Source organism: Arachis stenosperma, chromosome 6 (assembly GCF_014773155.1).
Source record: "Arachis stenosperma cultivar V10309 chromosome 6, arast.V10309.gnm1.PFL2, whole genome shotgun sequence".
Taxonomy (NCBI): domain Eukaryota; kingdom Viridiplantae; phylum Streptophyta; class Magnoliopsida; order Fabales; family Fabaceae; genus Arachis; species Arachis stenosperma.
In genome coordinates, this window is record NC_080382.1 from 2,493,714 (window position 1) to 2,508,943 (window position 15,230).

The 15,230-nt window shown below is 33.6% G+C and overlaps 3 protein-coding genes across 3 annotated transcripts; 2 read left to right on the forward strand and 1 right to left on the reverse strand.

Moving 5' to 3' along the window:
• The first annotated feature begins 4,868 nt into the window (after positions 1-4,868).
• Positions 4,869-7,859, forward strand: LOC130932564 (uncharacterized). The gene is made up of 3 exons (XM_057861909.1): positions 4,869-5,097; positions 6,287-7,056; positions 7,180-7,859. The coding sequence occupies exons 2-3, from the start codon at positions 6,314-6,316 to the stop codon at positions 7,613-7,615; spliced, it is 1,179 nt and encodes a 392-aa protein (XP_057717892.1). The 5' UTR covers positions 4,869-5,097; positions 6,287-6,313; the 3' UTR covers positions 7,616-7,859.
• Positions 7,860-8,346: 487 nt separating this feature from the next.
• On the forward strand, positions 8,347-9,925 carry LOC130935643 (uncharacterized). Its single transcript, XM_057865484.1, has 3 exons — positions 8,347-8,581; positions 9,063-9,145; positions 9,637-9,925. The coding sequence occupies exons 1-3, from the start codon at positions 8,503-8,505 to the stop codon at positions 9,664-9,666; spliced, it is 192 nt and encodes a 63-aa protein (XP_057721467.1). The 5' UTR covers positions 8,347-8,502; the 3' UTR covers positions 9,667-9,925.
• Positions 9,926-10,556: 631 nt separating this feature from the next.
• On the reverse strand, positions 10,557-11,835 carry LOC130936165 (uncharacterized). Its single transcript, XM_057866189.1, has 2 exons — positions 10,958-11,835; positions 10,557-10,873 (listed from the first exon to the last, which is right to left on the reverse strand). Exons 1-2 carry the CDS (start codon positions 11,339-11,341, stop codon positions 10,790-10,792), a joined length of 468 nt encoding a protein of 155 aa, XP_057722172.1. The 5' UTR covers positions 11,342-11,835; the 3' UTR covers positions 10,557-10,789.
• Between the last annotated feature and the right edge of the window lie 3,395 nt (positions 11,836-15,230).

Sequence of the window (15,230 nt, forward strand, 5' to 3'; positions counted from 1 at the left end):
AATTTTATTAATAATAAAATGATCCAATAGGATTACAAACACAGTAAAAATAAATATGTTCCACTAGAAAAAAAAGATGTGTTAAGACATGTTACATTGAATTAGAAATTGTATTTCTCTTAGTGCTTTCTGAAACTTTTCGACAAACAGCTTCTATGCAAGAATTAAGGAATCTTTTTCTTTGTTCTAAGATTAGTTCATTCCTTGTTTTTCAATTCTATCATGTAAGATACGTTGCTATTACATTCTTTTTCGAGTTCTTTTTTTCTCTTGCCAAATCTCTCTGAAAATCTCTCCACTATTTTCAGGTTTCGAACTTGTTGTTTGAGTGAGGGAATCCAACAAGACACCAAACTTTCTTGGAATTAGTTAGGAGTGACAAACAGACCAAAATCTGTCAGATCAGTTCACATAACTCGTCAAAAAAAGTGGGTTGGATTAAAAATTCGAGACCACCATAATAAAAAAATTCACTTAACTCACACCACCATAATAGAGAATGAAATGATAATTGAATTTAAAATATTATTTTTGTACTTTTATTTAGAATGTTTGTTTTAATTGTCTGTTTTATTTTAAGTTATAATTTGAACTATTTTTATTGATTAGAGATCGGACAATGTTTAATTTAATTATATATTTTGGATAATAAACAATGTCGATTTTGTTATTTTGCTTCAAAAAATTTAGTTAATGATTATGATTATTAGATATTTAAAATTATAAAAATTTTAATATTTGTGAATTTAAAAATTATAATTTTTTTGTCTTTAAAAATTATAAGTTTATTGAAATTTTTATGAAATTATATATTTAATGGTTTAATTGTTTTTTTTTTTTTTTTTGGTCGGTGGATTGGACAACCCCCAATCCTAGGTACCCCAATGGATTGGACGACAACCTCCAATCCTAGGTACACAACACACCCACACACTCCTCACATATTTATCACATTTTTTCCTCAATTGCATTCTCTAGGGTTTGAACCCTAGACCTTGAGGTGGGGAGAGGGGAGAAGTGCCACTAGAGCCAAGGCTCATTATTATTCTGCAATGTTCTGAATTTCAATATTGGGCTAGGCCCAAATTTACCGTTGTATTCTCTTTTTTTTTTTTAATTGTAATTATATTCCTATAAATAACCTAGCACATCATGGGAAAATAGCATACATGAACGGACCAATTAGAATCATGATTTGTATTGTATGATCGATGGCATAAGAGGAACACACATCACTATCATTGAGAACTTAGACAAGGTGAAATTTCACTATAGCATGCTCTCTTTTATAAGTATTATAGAAGACATGTCATATATATATGGATATCCATGGCGTGGCAAAGACAGAGAGGAGCCATCAACCTTGCGCAGCTTGTAGGATGCTACGCCGAAAATGTGACAAGAAATGCCATCTTGTTCTCTATTTCCCAGCTGACAAAGTTCCCAATTTTCTTGGAGAGCATAAATTTTTTATATACTAAATAAACATAAAAAAAATGTTAAGATCTAATACTTAACACGTTTTGAGTAAAGAATTGAATATCAATTGTATTAGATACAAAGAATCAATAATAATGTGTTTACAATGCCAAGTACTTGTGCATTATATAGATGCAGAATCATGTACAATAATAGCCTGTGTGAATTCTATTCCAAGGAAGAAATTAAGTTTGCCAAGGTCTTTAAGAGGAAATATTTTGTTTAATTGTTGTATTAAGGACTCAATTTTACTTGAATTATTTCCTGTTACCACTATGTCATCGACATATATAAGCATGTAAATTACTGATTTTGCAATTTTTCTTACAAACTCAAACCTTGTCAATGTGTCTCTTAATGTGAGATACCAGGCCCTAGGTGTCTGTTTTAAATCATATAATGCTCTATTCAACTTGCAAACAAGGTTAGGATTCGAATCCTCATAACCTTGTGGCTGTGTCATAAAAACCTGCTCCATTTAAGAACACGTCATTAAAATCAAAACAATCCTTGCTGAAGAGGGTCTTATTACATGTGAGTAAATTTGCTCATAGTCTATGCCTTGGGTTTGATGAAAACCTTTAGCAACTAGAAGAACTTTGTATCTTACTACCTCTCCTTTTGTATTTCTTTTGATAGCGAATACCCACTTGCTTCCAATTATGGTTGCATTGGATGGTGCCCTGAGGAGTTTGGATTGCTTGTATGACTATTTTTGGTATTTGTTGAAATAGATTAATCTCATGATGTGCATAATTTGCTTTTGGTTTGTAAATACCAGATTTAATTAGACTGTGTTACCATCTTGTGTGTGCTTGTGGTGAGTTGTTGATGTTGAATTGACTGGGAATTAAGTATTTGATCAATAGCCCCCTGAGAAGTACTACCTGAGGCACTGTCTGGTGATGTGTGCTCATGATTTATTTATTGAGTTGATCCACTTCAATTGGTAGAGAATTAGTTGTTACATCATGTGGTGAACTTTGATTTTGTGAAGTAGACACACTTTAATAAGAATCTATAGAATTCATAGATGCAGAATCAGTGTTAGTATTGTGGCTAGAGTGATTTAAAAACAGCTCATTATATGGAAAGGTCAATTCATCAAAAAGTGACATGCCTTGACATATAGATCTTTCAAACCTATATTTAAGTTTATGCTTATTGTATGGTCTTATAATCTGGTTTTCTTTAATATAATTTTTCATATGGAGATGTGTAGTTAAGCACAATTGTAGGCATCCAAATTCATCAAGTAAACAGCAGTTCCAGAAGCATAGGAAGGGAGGATGTTGCCAATAAAGATAAACCAATCTCAACAATACTTGGGTGTATAGGGACAAGAAAGTCTATGCTGTATACCATGCTGAGATAAGAAGGTAATGAAAGCATTTGACACAAACTCTCTACCATTATCCGTTTGTAAGGCTTTAATTTTGTGGCCAGTAAGGGTTTCAATCTAATTTTGTGACTTATTAGTTGAAGCATCTACAAAAATAATATAATATCTCATTCCATTTCTAGAGATGATTGGAGAAGGCCCCATATGTCAGTGAAAATTAACTCAGCAAATTTCATAGATTCCATCTTGAGGCAATTTATTTGATATATCAATGTTACATTGTCTTAAGACCCGTAAAACATTATTCATAGATGTATGACCTAACGTTTTATGCCATACCTAGCTATCAAAGCAGCAAGATGATTATTATTGAAAGTAAAAGAAGATCAGTAGTTGAGGCTTCAATTGGTGAATCTGTTTTAGTCATTGAATCTGCTTTAGCTGCTGATGCAAGTTGAGGCTTTGGGACTAGTTCAAATTGAGTCAAGATGATTTTGCATAGACAAACTCTGGATGCTTCCATGTGTTGAAATTTGAATCTTCCAACTTCTCAGCAATAGGAAGTAAAAGACCCAATTTTCACCCGACTCCAAGGTGTGTAGGTTTCATCGAGTTAGGGTCTAAAAATTAGGTCCGATCTATATTTTCGGGTCGGGTCTGTGTTAAGTCAAATCTGGTGTGGCCCGATCCATGTACACCCCTATACACAAGGTAGAATTTGAATTCATTTAAATGAGCTAGTAAACTAACTATAACTATTAAATCAAACCTATGATACACGTACACTGACACGGACACGGGACACGACACGACATAGAACACACCGACATGCGAATTTTAAATTTTGTAAGACACGAGACACGCATACATATAAAATATAAAGTATTTTTTAGATAAATCGTAATGATATTTTGATATTTTATCGATATTAAAATATAAATTAATTTTTTAAATTATTTTTAATATCTTATTTTAATTATATCAAGTATTTAAAATATTTTTTGATTTAATAAATAATAATATATACTATATCTAAATTCATTTCAAGAATATATGTTAATAATAAGATTGGACACGCTGACACGTGATAATATTTAAGTGTGTCCAAGCATGCCCAGCAAAATTTTTTTTACTTTTAATTAAGATATAGTTAGACACAACAGACATATATATTAGATGAGAGTTAATAAATATCATATACAAAATGTGTCATTATAATTCAAGAAAGTGTCCGTACTTCATAGAATCAAACCAACTTGTTTGTCTATAGTTCCCTTTTGAGTTTTGACATTGAGGAATGGCCAAACTGTGAACATCTCTTTTTGGTAAATAAAGGTTCCAATGGGTTCATATCATCTAGCAGGCCTGGCCCAGATGGGCAAATCCTCCCTCCCAATCCCAACTCCCAAGTAATCGTAACAACAGACAAACTTCATGACCCAAAAAAAATAAAAAATAAAATAGTCCTATATGACAATTATTTTAAAATACAACGAGACTTTTAACAAAGAAAAAATTTAATTCGATTTCTGATAATTATCTCAAAAGACAACAAAGTTTCTGTGCTAGAAAAAATTCAGTTTATTTTTTTTTGTACAAGGACTAATCAGTTCAAAAAAAAATATCAAGGACCGAATTGAGTGTTTTTTTTTAAGGATCTCGTTGTTCTTTCGAAGTAATTGTGAGGGACCGGATGAGATATTCACTCAAAAAAAAAAGACAAACTTTAAAAAATACTTAAATATTTTAAAAACAACTCAAAAATTCTTTTGCTTTGATTTATTATAGATACACTACTATTACCTTTTAATTTACATTTAAAACCAATAAAATAAAAATTATTTATTTCCAACATGGATAGAGTCCTTATCTCTGGAGAGCGAGCAGGACAAGAAATCCACCGTCCATCTTCATTCTAGTGCCACGTGTCAACACCAGGGATCGTCATCATACCCTGATAGATCTTTTTTTTCTTGTCATGGACCCCACTTAAGGCCAAGTGTGTACCAAGTACCAACCATTTGACACAGACCAGTACACTGTGTGCGTACGTGTTAAGAGATAATGGCGGAAACGGCGTCGTAATGGGTCATAAAACTTGGGTTGTCGTGTCCCTAGCAACAAGCGGAAAAAGCTGCGCTCCCACACTGAAATCACAAAACCGACAGCGTATCATGATGCCCAAAACGAATAACCAACAAGTTTCTCTTTTGATTGCTCACTCAGATGCTCTTATTTTCTCTCCATTCGCGCTGATCATGCAGATTTCTCTTTTGGTCAGTTTGCTCAATCATTCTCTCTTTTTCTTCCCCAACAATTACTATGTTGGAGTTTTGGTTTGTTAGGGAGATTGTAATGTTCTGGTTGATTAGGAATTCGCTCATCTTTTCTGTGATAGTGTCTATATTTGTTTCGAATTTCATGTGGGTGTCGATGATTTTTATGATTGTTTTGAATATGGGGTTTGTTTGACTACTTTGATTTGGTTTTGTTAAAGTCTTTAGCTTGAATCTTTCAGAGGTTTCGGTTTCTATTATCTGTTTATTCCTTACCCCTTGAGTATGGGTGATTCAATTATAGCAATTAATGCTATCGTTGACTGTCTTTACCTGAATGAAGAAGGGTCGCTAATCATTATTATACTGCATGATTAATGATGAAAAATAATGATATACCCTCTTAAAATTTTCCTAATCATCTTCCTAAATGAAGTAAAAAGTAGATAGAATCAATGTATTCGCGTCTTAAAATATGATCAATTCTACTTTCAAGGTCAATTGAAGATTTCTGAGGAGAATAAGTTATTTCGCTTATTATGTTTCTAAATAGTTGATAAATGGCTAAAAGCTATTTCCCTTATTATAATAGACATTAATGTAAAAAATTAAATTGGGATATTAATTAATGTATGAGGTTATATTAAACTTTTTTAATTTTGATAAGCCAGAGAAGCAAGAAAGCAGAGGCTGAAGAAAAAGATGAGAAGGAATTTGATGTAACTGAAAAAAACGTGTTATTGAAAGAATTTTTTTTTCTGCATAATCATACACTGAACCTTGCTATTTTATAGCCAAGGATAACTAACTCCTAGCTAACTCTGAACCTTGCTATTTTATAGCCAAGGATAACTAACTCTAGCTAACATATCTCACAAAAAGTACTCATCTTTTAAAAGCCGTAAGCACACCCATCTCTTCAAAAAACTTTACCAAACCAAGCTTTAGTGACTCAAAAGCTTTAAGCATGTTGCTAAAACACCATGGTGTTTGTTTGGACTTTGAATTATAATCTAGTGACTTTTGTTGTCATTGCTTTACCCTTCACAAGTACATTGGTAGTCAACTAGTTCAGATAATACAATCTCATTTTTGATTTCATGGTTTTTACTTTTTCGTGCATTAACGCATAATTTGTTTCAAAATGGATTCAGTTGTTCCCAACCATTAACGTTCTTGTTTTGCACAGAAATTTTGAAACAAGAGTAGGTAAGTGATGGCAGCAGCCGAAGCAAGAGCTCTGTGGCAGAGAACTGCTAATCGTTGCTTTGTCCAAGAAGACGCGAAACGAGCTCCTAAGTTGGCTTGTCAATCTTCATGTGCAACATCAAAATTGGTGGATGCTGGACCAGCCAATATAGTAGATGAATCCAATCATGTTGTTAATGTCACCCATTTTGACAGGAAATCATCATTTTCTGATCCATCAGCTGAATCTAGGTGGTGGTTGCGTTTGCAACCTAATTATGGGTATCATAAGGATGAGGTTGAAACAATGAAAGCTAGTGATGAAAGTAAAACATTCAGCAAAAATTATGAGGCATCTCCTGAATTAATGGATGTGGTGGCAAAACATGAGGCATTGCAGATTGATTCTGTTGGCTGCTCGGTGTCCAAGCAAACAAATTACTCATGGATTGATGATGATAAAGCTGAGCCTTGGTGGCGGACGACAGATACAAATGAGTTAGCTTCCTTTGTCTCACAGAAATCCCGTAGCCATATTGAGAATTGTGACCTTCCTCCCCCTCAGAAGAAGCATTTTAGAGGACATGCATATGCTAATATCAGCAATCACAAAATAAGGACAGCATCTCATGAATGGGAGGCTAAATTCAAAGGTGTTTCCAATTTGACATATCATGAACAAGGAAATATAGGTTCTGGCTTGATGCATAAAAAGCAGGGATCTTCAGCCAATGAAGGCCTTTCATATTTAGTTTCTCACAAATCTTTGAGGTACTTTTTTTATTCATGTCATTATTGCATTAGCACCTTAAGTGGCTAATTTACCATCAGAGTTTGGTTTCCAATTGAATTAGTTCATACTTATAGTTGTTTGGACCTGTAAATTTGCTTCAGTTATAGGACCAAAGACGAGGATGTGACATTTGAGGGAGACCCCAGTAAAGCTGAACTAATGGAAGCATTATGTCATTCTCAAACTCGTGCAAGGGAAGCAGAGGAAGCAGCAAAGAAAGCTTACGCAGAGAAGGAACACATTGTTGCGCTCATTTTCAAACAGGCTTCACAACTCTTTGCATATAAGCAATGGTTCCAACTGCTGCAGCTTGAAGCACTTTACAGTCAAATTAAGAACACAGATCAGTCAATCTCTACTCTCTTTCCAGTGTCTCTTCCACGGAAACCACGGAAGAGGAAGCAGGGAGACGAAATTCAATCGAAGCCAAAATGCGATGTTACAACATATGCCGTTGCGATTGCTTTAGGATTGAGCCTTGTTGGAGCTGGATTACTCTTGGGTTGGACTGTGGGGTGCATGTTGCCTCGATTATAGTATACTTGCCTGCATCATTTGTAGCATAGTCCTGTTTGATTCATGCTATTCTATATAAACAAAGTGAAATTGTTGAGTGGGAAAGAAGCCTCAGTTAATTTGTCAAATTTGTATGTATTTTTGTAGATATCTTAGTGCCTGTGAATGTAAATGTGATGTATATAAAATCCGATTTCCGAATATGCTACTTGTGATCTGTAATGTATGTATCTAATTGATGAATTTGTAAGTTCTGTGTGTTCATTTACAAAAGTGAAGTCGGTCATGCCCAACCTTCACAATTTCGTATTAACAGATAATTACACCTCCCTCCTGGTTTCAAGTGTTATTTATATACTTCTCTCCAAAAATTAATTTTGCTATTAAAAAAAAATAGAACTATAGAGAATCAATAGAATATTTGTATAAATAGTACAATGGAGGGTTAGGAATGTCCGATTCAGTATTAGAGATATAACTATTATTATTACATTTTTTTACCAGCTTAAACTTTAGGATGAGTGGTTTTATGACATGGAGTACAATATTTTTTTATTTTTGCGGGGGTATATTTCAAAGAATACAGTTTGTTGGACAATTCATACTTTTAGACATTATAATATTATAATATTTTGTTAAGCTTTCACATTTTTTCTGGGTTTTTTTTTTTGTCGTGGGCTGGGACGTTGTTAATTGGCCACAGGGCTCAGAAATTAATTGGCTACATGCCTCTGTTTTGTTTATTCGACCCGGTCCCGTCCAAAAAATATGTATTAAATATTCAATAAAGAGAAAGAAAAAGAAGTAAAACACACAAGAGAGAAGAGGAACCGAGAAGATCGAACCTGAGCTTGTGACTAGAGGAAGTTGGGAGAGAGAAGAAATCGAAATCTAAATCGTAATTGAAAATGGCAGTGATGGAGAAACTGAAGATGTTCATTGTTCAAGAGCCCGTTGTTGCTGCTTCCTGCCTCATCGCTGGCTTCGGTATCTCTTTCACTCACTAAACCCTAATTTCCTTCCCATATTTTCGTTTCAGAAAAGCTCTGTTACTGCCTATAATCTTATCAATTCAGTGTTGCTTGGCATTTCATATCTGCAATCGATTGTCAGTGGTACTTTGATGCAGTCGGACTGATTTAATTAGGGCTTATTCCAATGTCTTAATTTTTTTTAATTGCGGAAAAAGATGTCCCTCGAAAATCTTGGCCGTTGAATTGGATTGAATCAAAACATGGAAAATTCCTGTTACCAGCGTATATAACATTGTAGAACGCGAAATGTAACTAGAAAATCTGCTAATTTAATTAATTTTCTTTGTATTAATATTCAATGCAATGAGTTTCATATGGGGAAATATGTTCCCTATAATCAGTTTATGTTGTTTCACCAATCTAGTCATAACTTATTTAGCATTGGATATAGAGATTTCCTATTGACAGGTTGTTCACTGTGAAATCCTTGTCAGGCCTTTTCCTTCCTGCTGTTGTGAGGCCCATTCTGGATTCATATCAGGAATCCAAGCAACCTCCTCAACCTGCTTTAAGCGATGTGAGTGTTATTTCTGGGACTAACTTTCTGATACTGTTTTCTAAATGTGTGATATAATCCCATAACCTTAGCATCGAATTTTCTGTTTGATGTTGCATTTCAATTCTAGAATGCTATTTTCCATTTTCCCATTATTTGGAGAGGGAGTACTTCTTGGTGCTATCTGTGAATAATTTCTAGGGAAAATTACGCTAACTTTTGGTCGAATTTGGATGATATTTGCGCACATTTCTTTGGATTTACAGAAATAGATACTATGGTTCCGTAAGATTTAAGTGATATTTGGAAGTGTGGCTATAAATATGACAGAGTACCTCTTTGGTGGTGTTTGTATAGGCATGACGAAACAAGAGGGTAATGGGTATCATTATATTAAATATATCCTTATTTCTAATTAGAGCCTTCTAACAAAAAGGGTTACCGAATGCTTTTTCGCTTGCAACCCCCACGTATATGATCTTCTGATATTGACATATGTTGCATCATTGCAGGTAGTTGCTGGTATGACGGGTAAAAAGTGATGTAATTTACACTCGAGCAAATTATTGGAGTTCCCTGCTTGAATTTATTTTCGTTCATACTTTGAAATGAATAAGAGTACTAACTCTGGGATTTTGGTTCCATTTATGACTGTCATCTGTTGGTTTTTCTCATCTCATGTTAATTAGGCCAACTGTTGGGTTAAATCAGTTTTTCTTCCTAGTTAATTTTGCCTTCCTTTGCAAGTGCGGATTCTGAAAATGTTTCTACGGGTCAATGTAAAGGTTTTTTTTTTGGCTATGCAAGCTTGAACATCTGAATTATCGAGTTGGCACTTTTAAAGAAGAAAAAATGACACTTTATTAGCAATAATACTACTATAAATGTAGTATATAGTAAGGGTGTATTACGTCACATTTGAGTTCATTTCAGTATAGGGTTTTCCTTTTCTCCCAATTCACATGTTTAACCTATTGGCGTATTTGGATCATCATAAGAACAATATTTTGTTGCAATCAATAAATAGGCATGATTCAATCTGGCGCAAGGTATATTTGCTTGGTTATGGTATGATTCATATAATATAAACCTTTAGAAGAAAATCAACTTAAGATAAAGCTAAGCGCATTTTAGTATTAAAAGAAAGGGTTTAGTTAAGAAAATTACTTGAAGATTAGTAAATTTATTGTTTTTTTGATATTTTTTAGCATCTTTTAGTTAATATGTGTCTTGAGTCATATTTTAATATTAATATTAGTAAAAAAAATTTATTTTTTTAGTTAATAAATACATAATAAATATATTAAAAATTTAAATTTTATATATAATTTATTATATTTTTATTGATAACCTCAACATTAGCTAAACTCTTAAAAAGATGTAATTAGATATTTATTGTATTACATAATTTCTAGTATTAACTTAAATAATAGATTAATCATATAAATTAGCATTATTGAGTATTGAGTACATATCCATAACATTGCCAGATTACAGTAAGATAGTTACCCTTCTATTCTAATCTAGGTAGAAAATCATGTACAATTGATGAGATGAGGCAAAGGAGACAGGTTCCGCAGTATGAGTGGCGTGGACACCCAAAAGAAACAGCCTGAGTGCAATTACTGTCGTCCTCTTCCAATAAAGCAAATGTGGTACCCATGATTAGAGGGTATGGGTGCTCCCAGCATCCTTGAGTTTCTTGTTTTTCCATGGAACCACCTGCTTCAAACCCTCATAGATTGTTGTCTGCAACAATAAGCAACAAGTGAAAGCATAAGATTTAATTTGGAATCCATGAAAGCTACATGAGTTGTAAGTAATAATGTTTACCCAGACACGAGGCTTATAGCCATAAGGGTGGGAAGTGGTGGAGAAGCTGGCAGCACGCTTCAAGTTACTGTCCCTGATGAAGGGCTTCTTCTTCAAAGAACCAAACCACCGCCCTCTGTTCCTGTTCCTCTTGAGATTGATGGCATTGGGAGAAGGTATGATGAGCCTTGCCGGAGGGGTAGGGAGGTGGAGGCACTTTGGGAGAAAGTCTTTGGGATCAGAGAAGGGGATAAGTGCCGTGCAAGGAATAGGCTTCCCGGGCACTTGCTCCCACCGAAATGGGACCGAAGCTGACGTCTCCAGCGGAGGAGTGAGGCTGCCTGACCTCTCTTTCTCCGGAGACTTCTTGAGATTCAGAAGGGGAAGCCTTCCTGTGCTTTTCATTTCCTCCTTCACTTCTCACTTCTCACTACCCATCACTCACATTCTCTCTCTTGTTTTTATATACTACTTTTCTTTTAACTAAAATATGTCCCTTTCATCACTTGGTCCAAATAATATTCCGCTAAGCTAAAATAGAAACACAAGAATTAAAATTAGAGTCGCCCTTTTCCTCGTATCTTGTACATGATTCTAGCAATAGCAAGCGTTTATCACGAGCAAGTTAAACTACCTTACTTTTCATCGTTTTCGCCAATAACAAAACTATGCCAGCCAATAATTAAATCACGGGATTAACCTAGTTGGGTTGGTCAGTTCACTAGTCCGCTTAAGTAAGTATCGAAATTCGAATTTTGACAAACTCTTAATTGGAACTTAGTATCAAGCTAGATTAGTCCTTAACCTGATGGGTTGAGGAATACCATAAGAGAAAAAAAACCAAAAAAATAATTAAATCACGGGAGCAAAAATACTGCTAATGGTGAATGTATCGCTATTGAAAAGATTCAAAAATGTGGAGAAGTGGAAAGCTTAAAGAGAAGTCGGTATATAAATAGGAATTAATAGGGGCAGCGTAACTCATAACAGCTTGCAATATCTAAACTCGATTGCAAAAGTCAAAAAAGTAGGGGAAACAAATGGGAGAAAGCATTTCAATCACTTTCCAAGTTTTGGTCATAATAACACAATGGAATGGAACTGAGGTGGAAGATGCAACCAAGCACGTTCATTTGCCGGTGAATCAAGAAGTCAAGATACATAGCGAAAATATACGTAGAATACTGACTACACTTATTATAAAAAAAGAAAAAAAAAAGAATCCACATTGATTTTTCTTTCTCTGTATCTATGTACTGTTGAAATATGTATGGAAGTAAGCACATTATTTGCTCTCCTTTTACATTGACACGAGATGATGAGTAAATAATTGTTGGTGAATTCAGTTCAATATTCATAAGTGAGATGATGAGTATTTATGGTTAACATTCTGTGGGCATGATTGTCTCACTTGGGATTATGAATTTGTTCTCTGGAAGTGTAATATTATTATTATTTAATCACTAATGTAAGTGTCGGTGCTGTCTAGATCCTGATAATGCCTTAAACTTAAAACTCAATCAAAACTTTTAGCTTTTGTCTTGTTACCGGCAGGAAGGTAGAGCATTTTTTGTTTTTATTCATAAAAGTAGAACTCCAAAGCAAAAAAAGTGGAGGAAAGACTTGCTACAGTAATATAAATCAATCATCATAGCAATGAACGTAAAAAGGGGAAAAAAATAGTAAGAAAATAGAATTACCATTTCACTGTCCCTCTTCATTATGGCTTATAGTCATAACATAGTTTGATTAATGTTCCTGAGCACAGATCATACTTGCTGCTACCTGCATAATCACAACGTCTTCATCTGTCAAATTGCACAGCTGCTGTAATTTGTTTTTAATTTCTTTTACACAGAAATATACAAAGGGAGTACGAGTCTGGCAGACATGGCAGTGATGCAAAAGCGAGTTGCCTTTTTCTTTTTTCTTTTTTTCAGTTTCATGTTTTGATATTTTTTTTGTTTACCCAAACGGTATCTCCCAACTCGACAGATTAAGAATTAGTTCGTCGCAGTCTGAGTTCTATTTAAGAGTCTGCCACTGGCTAATGAGTTGCTGCATGCACAAGGCGGGAAACTCCCGACATTTACTTAAGCGGACGAGTGAGCTAACTACTCAACTAACCTAAGTTAGTTTACTGAAGAGCTCGGGTTTTTTTTTTTTTTTTGGGTATACTAAAGAGTTCTTCACTACATCCCCTTTTTGTTGCCAAAATTCCACGGAGCATCTTTCAATGTTTACATTACCCAGCGAGATAAGATGGGCTCATTCCCGAATCACTTTCTCATTGTTTGCATTATGCGCCCTATCCAAAGGGCTAAAAAAAACTCCCAAATATAATATTTCTTATTTACCCATGGAAATTATCTACGACAGGAAGGTTAACAGGACCCGCAAAATCTGGAAGGGGTCGTCTACAGAGACGCGCAAAAAAAAATTTTACTTAAATAATTTTTATATATAAGTTGTGTAAATAATTTTATTTTATTTTATTTTATATATTAAAAATTTTATGCTATGTTATTATATTAAATTTATTTTTAAATTGTGGTTGATTTGATATATTTTATTGAATTATATAGGATTTTATTATGGATTTGAATTAGTGAAAAAATACGTTGATTTCTGTCTATACATAGTAAATCGAAACAAGGAGATTTAATTTAAGACTCATAATAAATAAAAACAATTGAATTCGATTTACGCAACCCATAGTAAATCGAATCAATTGAATTCGATTTATAGGAAGAGGAGGCTAACATAAATCAAATAAAGTAGATTCAATTTACTATTCGCGTACTTATATATACAATTCGAATTTACTTGTTTCGAATTATAAATCACAATTTTTTCACTCTCCAACATCCACGCAAGAGAAAAAGTGAGGTCACAATACAATAAAATTTAAAACTGCGGACATGAAAGACGACCGAATTGTATCTATCAGTTGAATGGAGTTGCCCATATTACTGGTAGCATCAATTAAGAGGTTAGTAAATAAATTTTTTTTCTTAAAAATAGTTTAGAAATATTAGCAATATTAAGTCGCTTAGAGTATTTGATTATAAGCATTAGTTAGAATTTTTAAACTACAAATATAAGTTGGTGTAGTAATTTAGTAGTTTGTTAGAATTTTGAAACTATAAATATTATTTAAAATAGTTATTATAAATGTTAGTTAGGATGGTGATTACAGATTTAGAGATTTTGTTAGAATTTGTAAGTTATAAATGTTAGAATAATTAGTAACCAGAAGTTTAGTTATAATTTATTTTAAGTTAAAAGTGTCTAATAATTTAAGATGGTAATATATTTTATATTAAATTTTTTTATTAGAATTTTTTGTGTTTGGTGATTTTAAATTTAGTTTGGATTTTTTTTTGAATTTGTTTAATATATAGGTATTGTAAGATGATAGGATCATATCGTACTTGCAGATGGTCGGCTTATATCATCTTGCAAGGCTGAACGAACATTGGAAGTGGAACATTGGTATTGCTGAATTTCTAAACTAAATGCTCCATCACCCCCAACTAAAATACTCCTCTCTAGATCATAATTGCTATCCTCATCAATCATGGCAGGCACCACATCATTATCATCATCATCATCCCGCAATACATTTTCGACACCATCTGATTCTCCATTCTCTCTGAAAACTAGGATCATAACAGGAGTACCGGCCATCACAATAGTAAGTTGACCGAAAGATCGATTATCACCTATTTGTCCATCACTATCACGGTTTAAATCAATTGCGAATGACAGAGATGCCACTAAAACTGCCTCAAGTGAAATAACAGGTAAATATGAAGAGGCACCAATAGGCATCGAACTAGAGGCTCCTGGTATTGCTAAAGATTGAATATTCCAATTTGATCCTACTAAATTACATACCACATCTCCAGACTTGGTCAATAACTCATGGGTCCTCACTTCGAAAAACTGACACCGACAGTGAAATAAAATTTGCAAATTTTTGTTAGTATCTATCACAAAAGAGTCATACTTCACACTATCTCTTATGATAGAAATTGAAATTTTATAAAATAACTTTTTCACCTGTTTCATGCCATGCAGTTCTAATTTTTTGATTATAGTATTCTGAAACTCAACAAAATTTGATAAAGACACTCAACAGATTCTTATTAGTAAATTTTATTCCCACTTGCATTTTTTTTTAATCATTCCTCTATAGTGCACAAAAACTAAAAATTATATTCGCTAGCCATTGTGAGTCCCACTTGAATGAGGATTTAACATTCTGCTCGTATTTATATACGTTATTCTC

Coding starts and splice junctions, on each gene's coding strand:
- LOC130936165 (XM_057866189.1), bottom strand. CDS start 11,341: ATGAAAAGCACAGGAAGGCTTCCCCTTCTGAATCTCAAGAAGTCTCCG. Junction 10,874..10,957: donor GCTATAAGCCTCGTGTCTGG/GTAAACATTATT, acceptor TTATTGTTGCAG/ACAACAATCTATGAGGGTTT.
- LOC130932564 (XM_057861909.1), top strand. CDS start 6,314: ATGGCAGCAGCCGAAGCAAGAGCTCTGTGGCAGAGAACTGCTAATCGT. Junction 7,057..7,179: donor GTTTCTCACAAATCTTTGAG/GTACTTTTTTTA, acceptor AATTTGCTTCAG/TTATAGGACCAAAGACGAGG.
- LOC130935643 (XM_057865484.1), top strand. CDS start 8,503: ATGGCAGTGATGGAGAAACTGAAGATGTTCATTGTTCAAGAGCCCGTT. Junction 8,582..9,062: donor CTGCCTCATCGCTGGCTTCG/GTATCTCTTTCA, acceptor AATCCTTGTCAG/GCCTTTTCCTTCCTGCTGTT. Junction 9,146..9,636: donor CTCAACCTGCTTTAAGCGAT/GTGAGTGTTATT, acceptor GCATCATTGCAG/GTAGTTGCTGGTATGACGGG.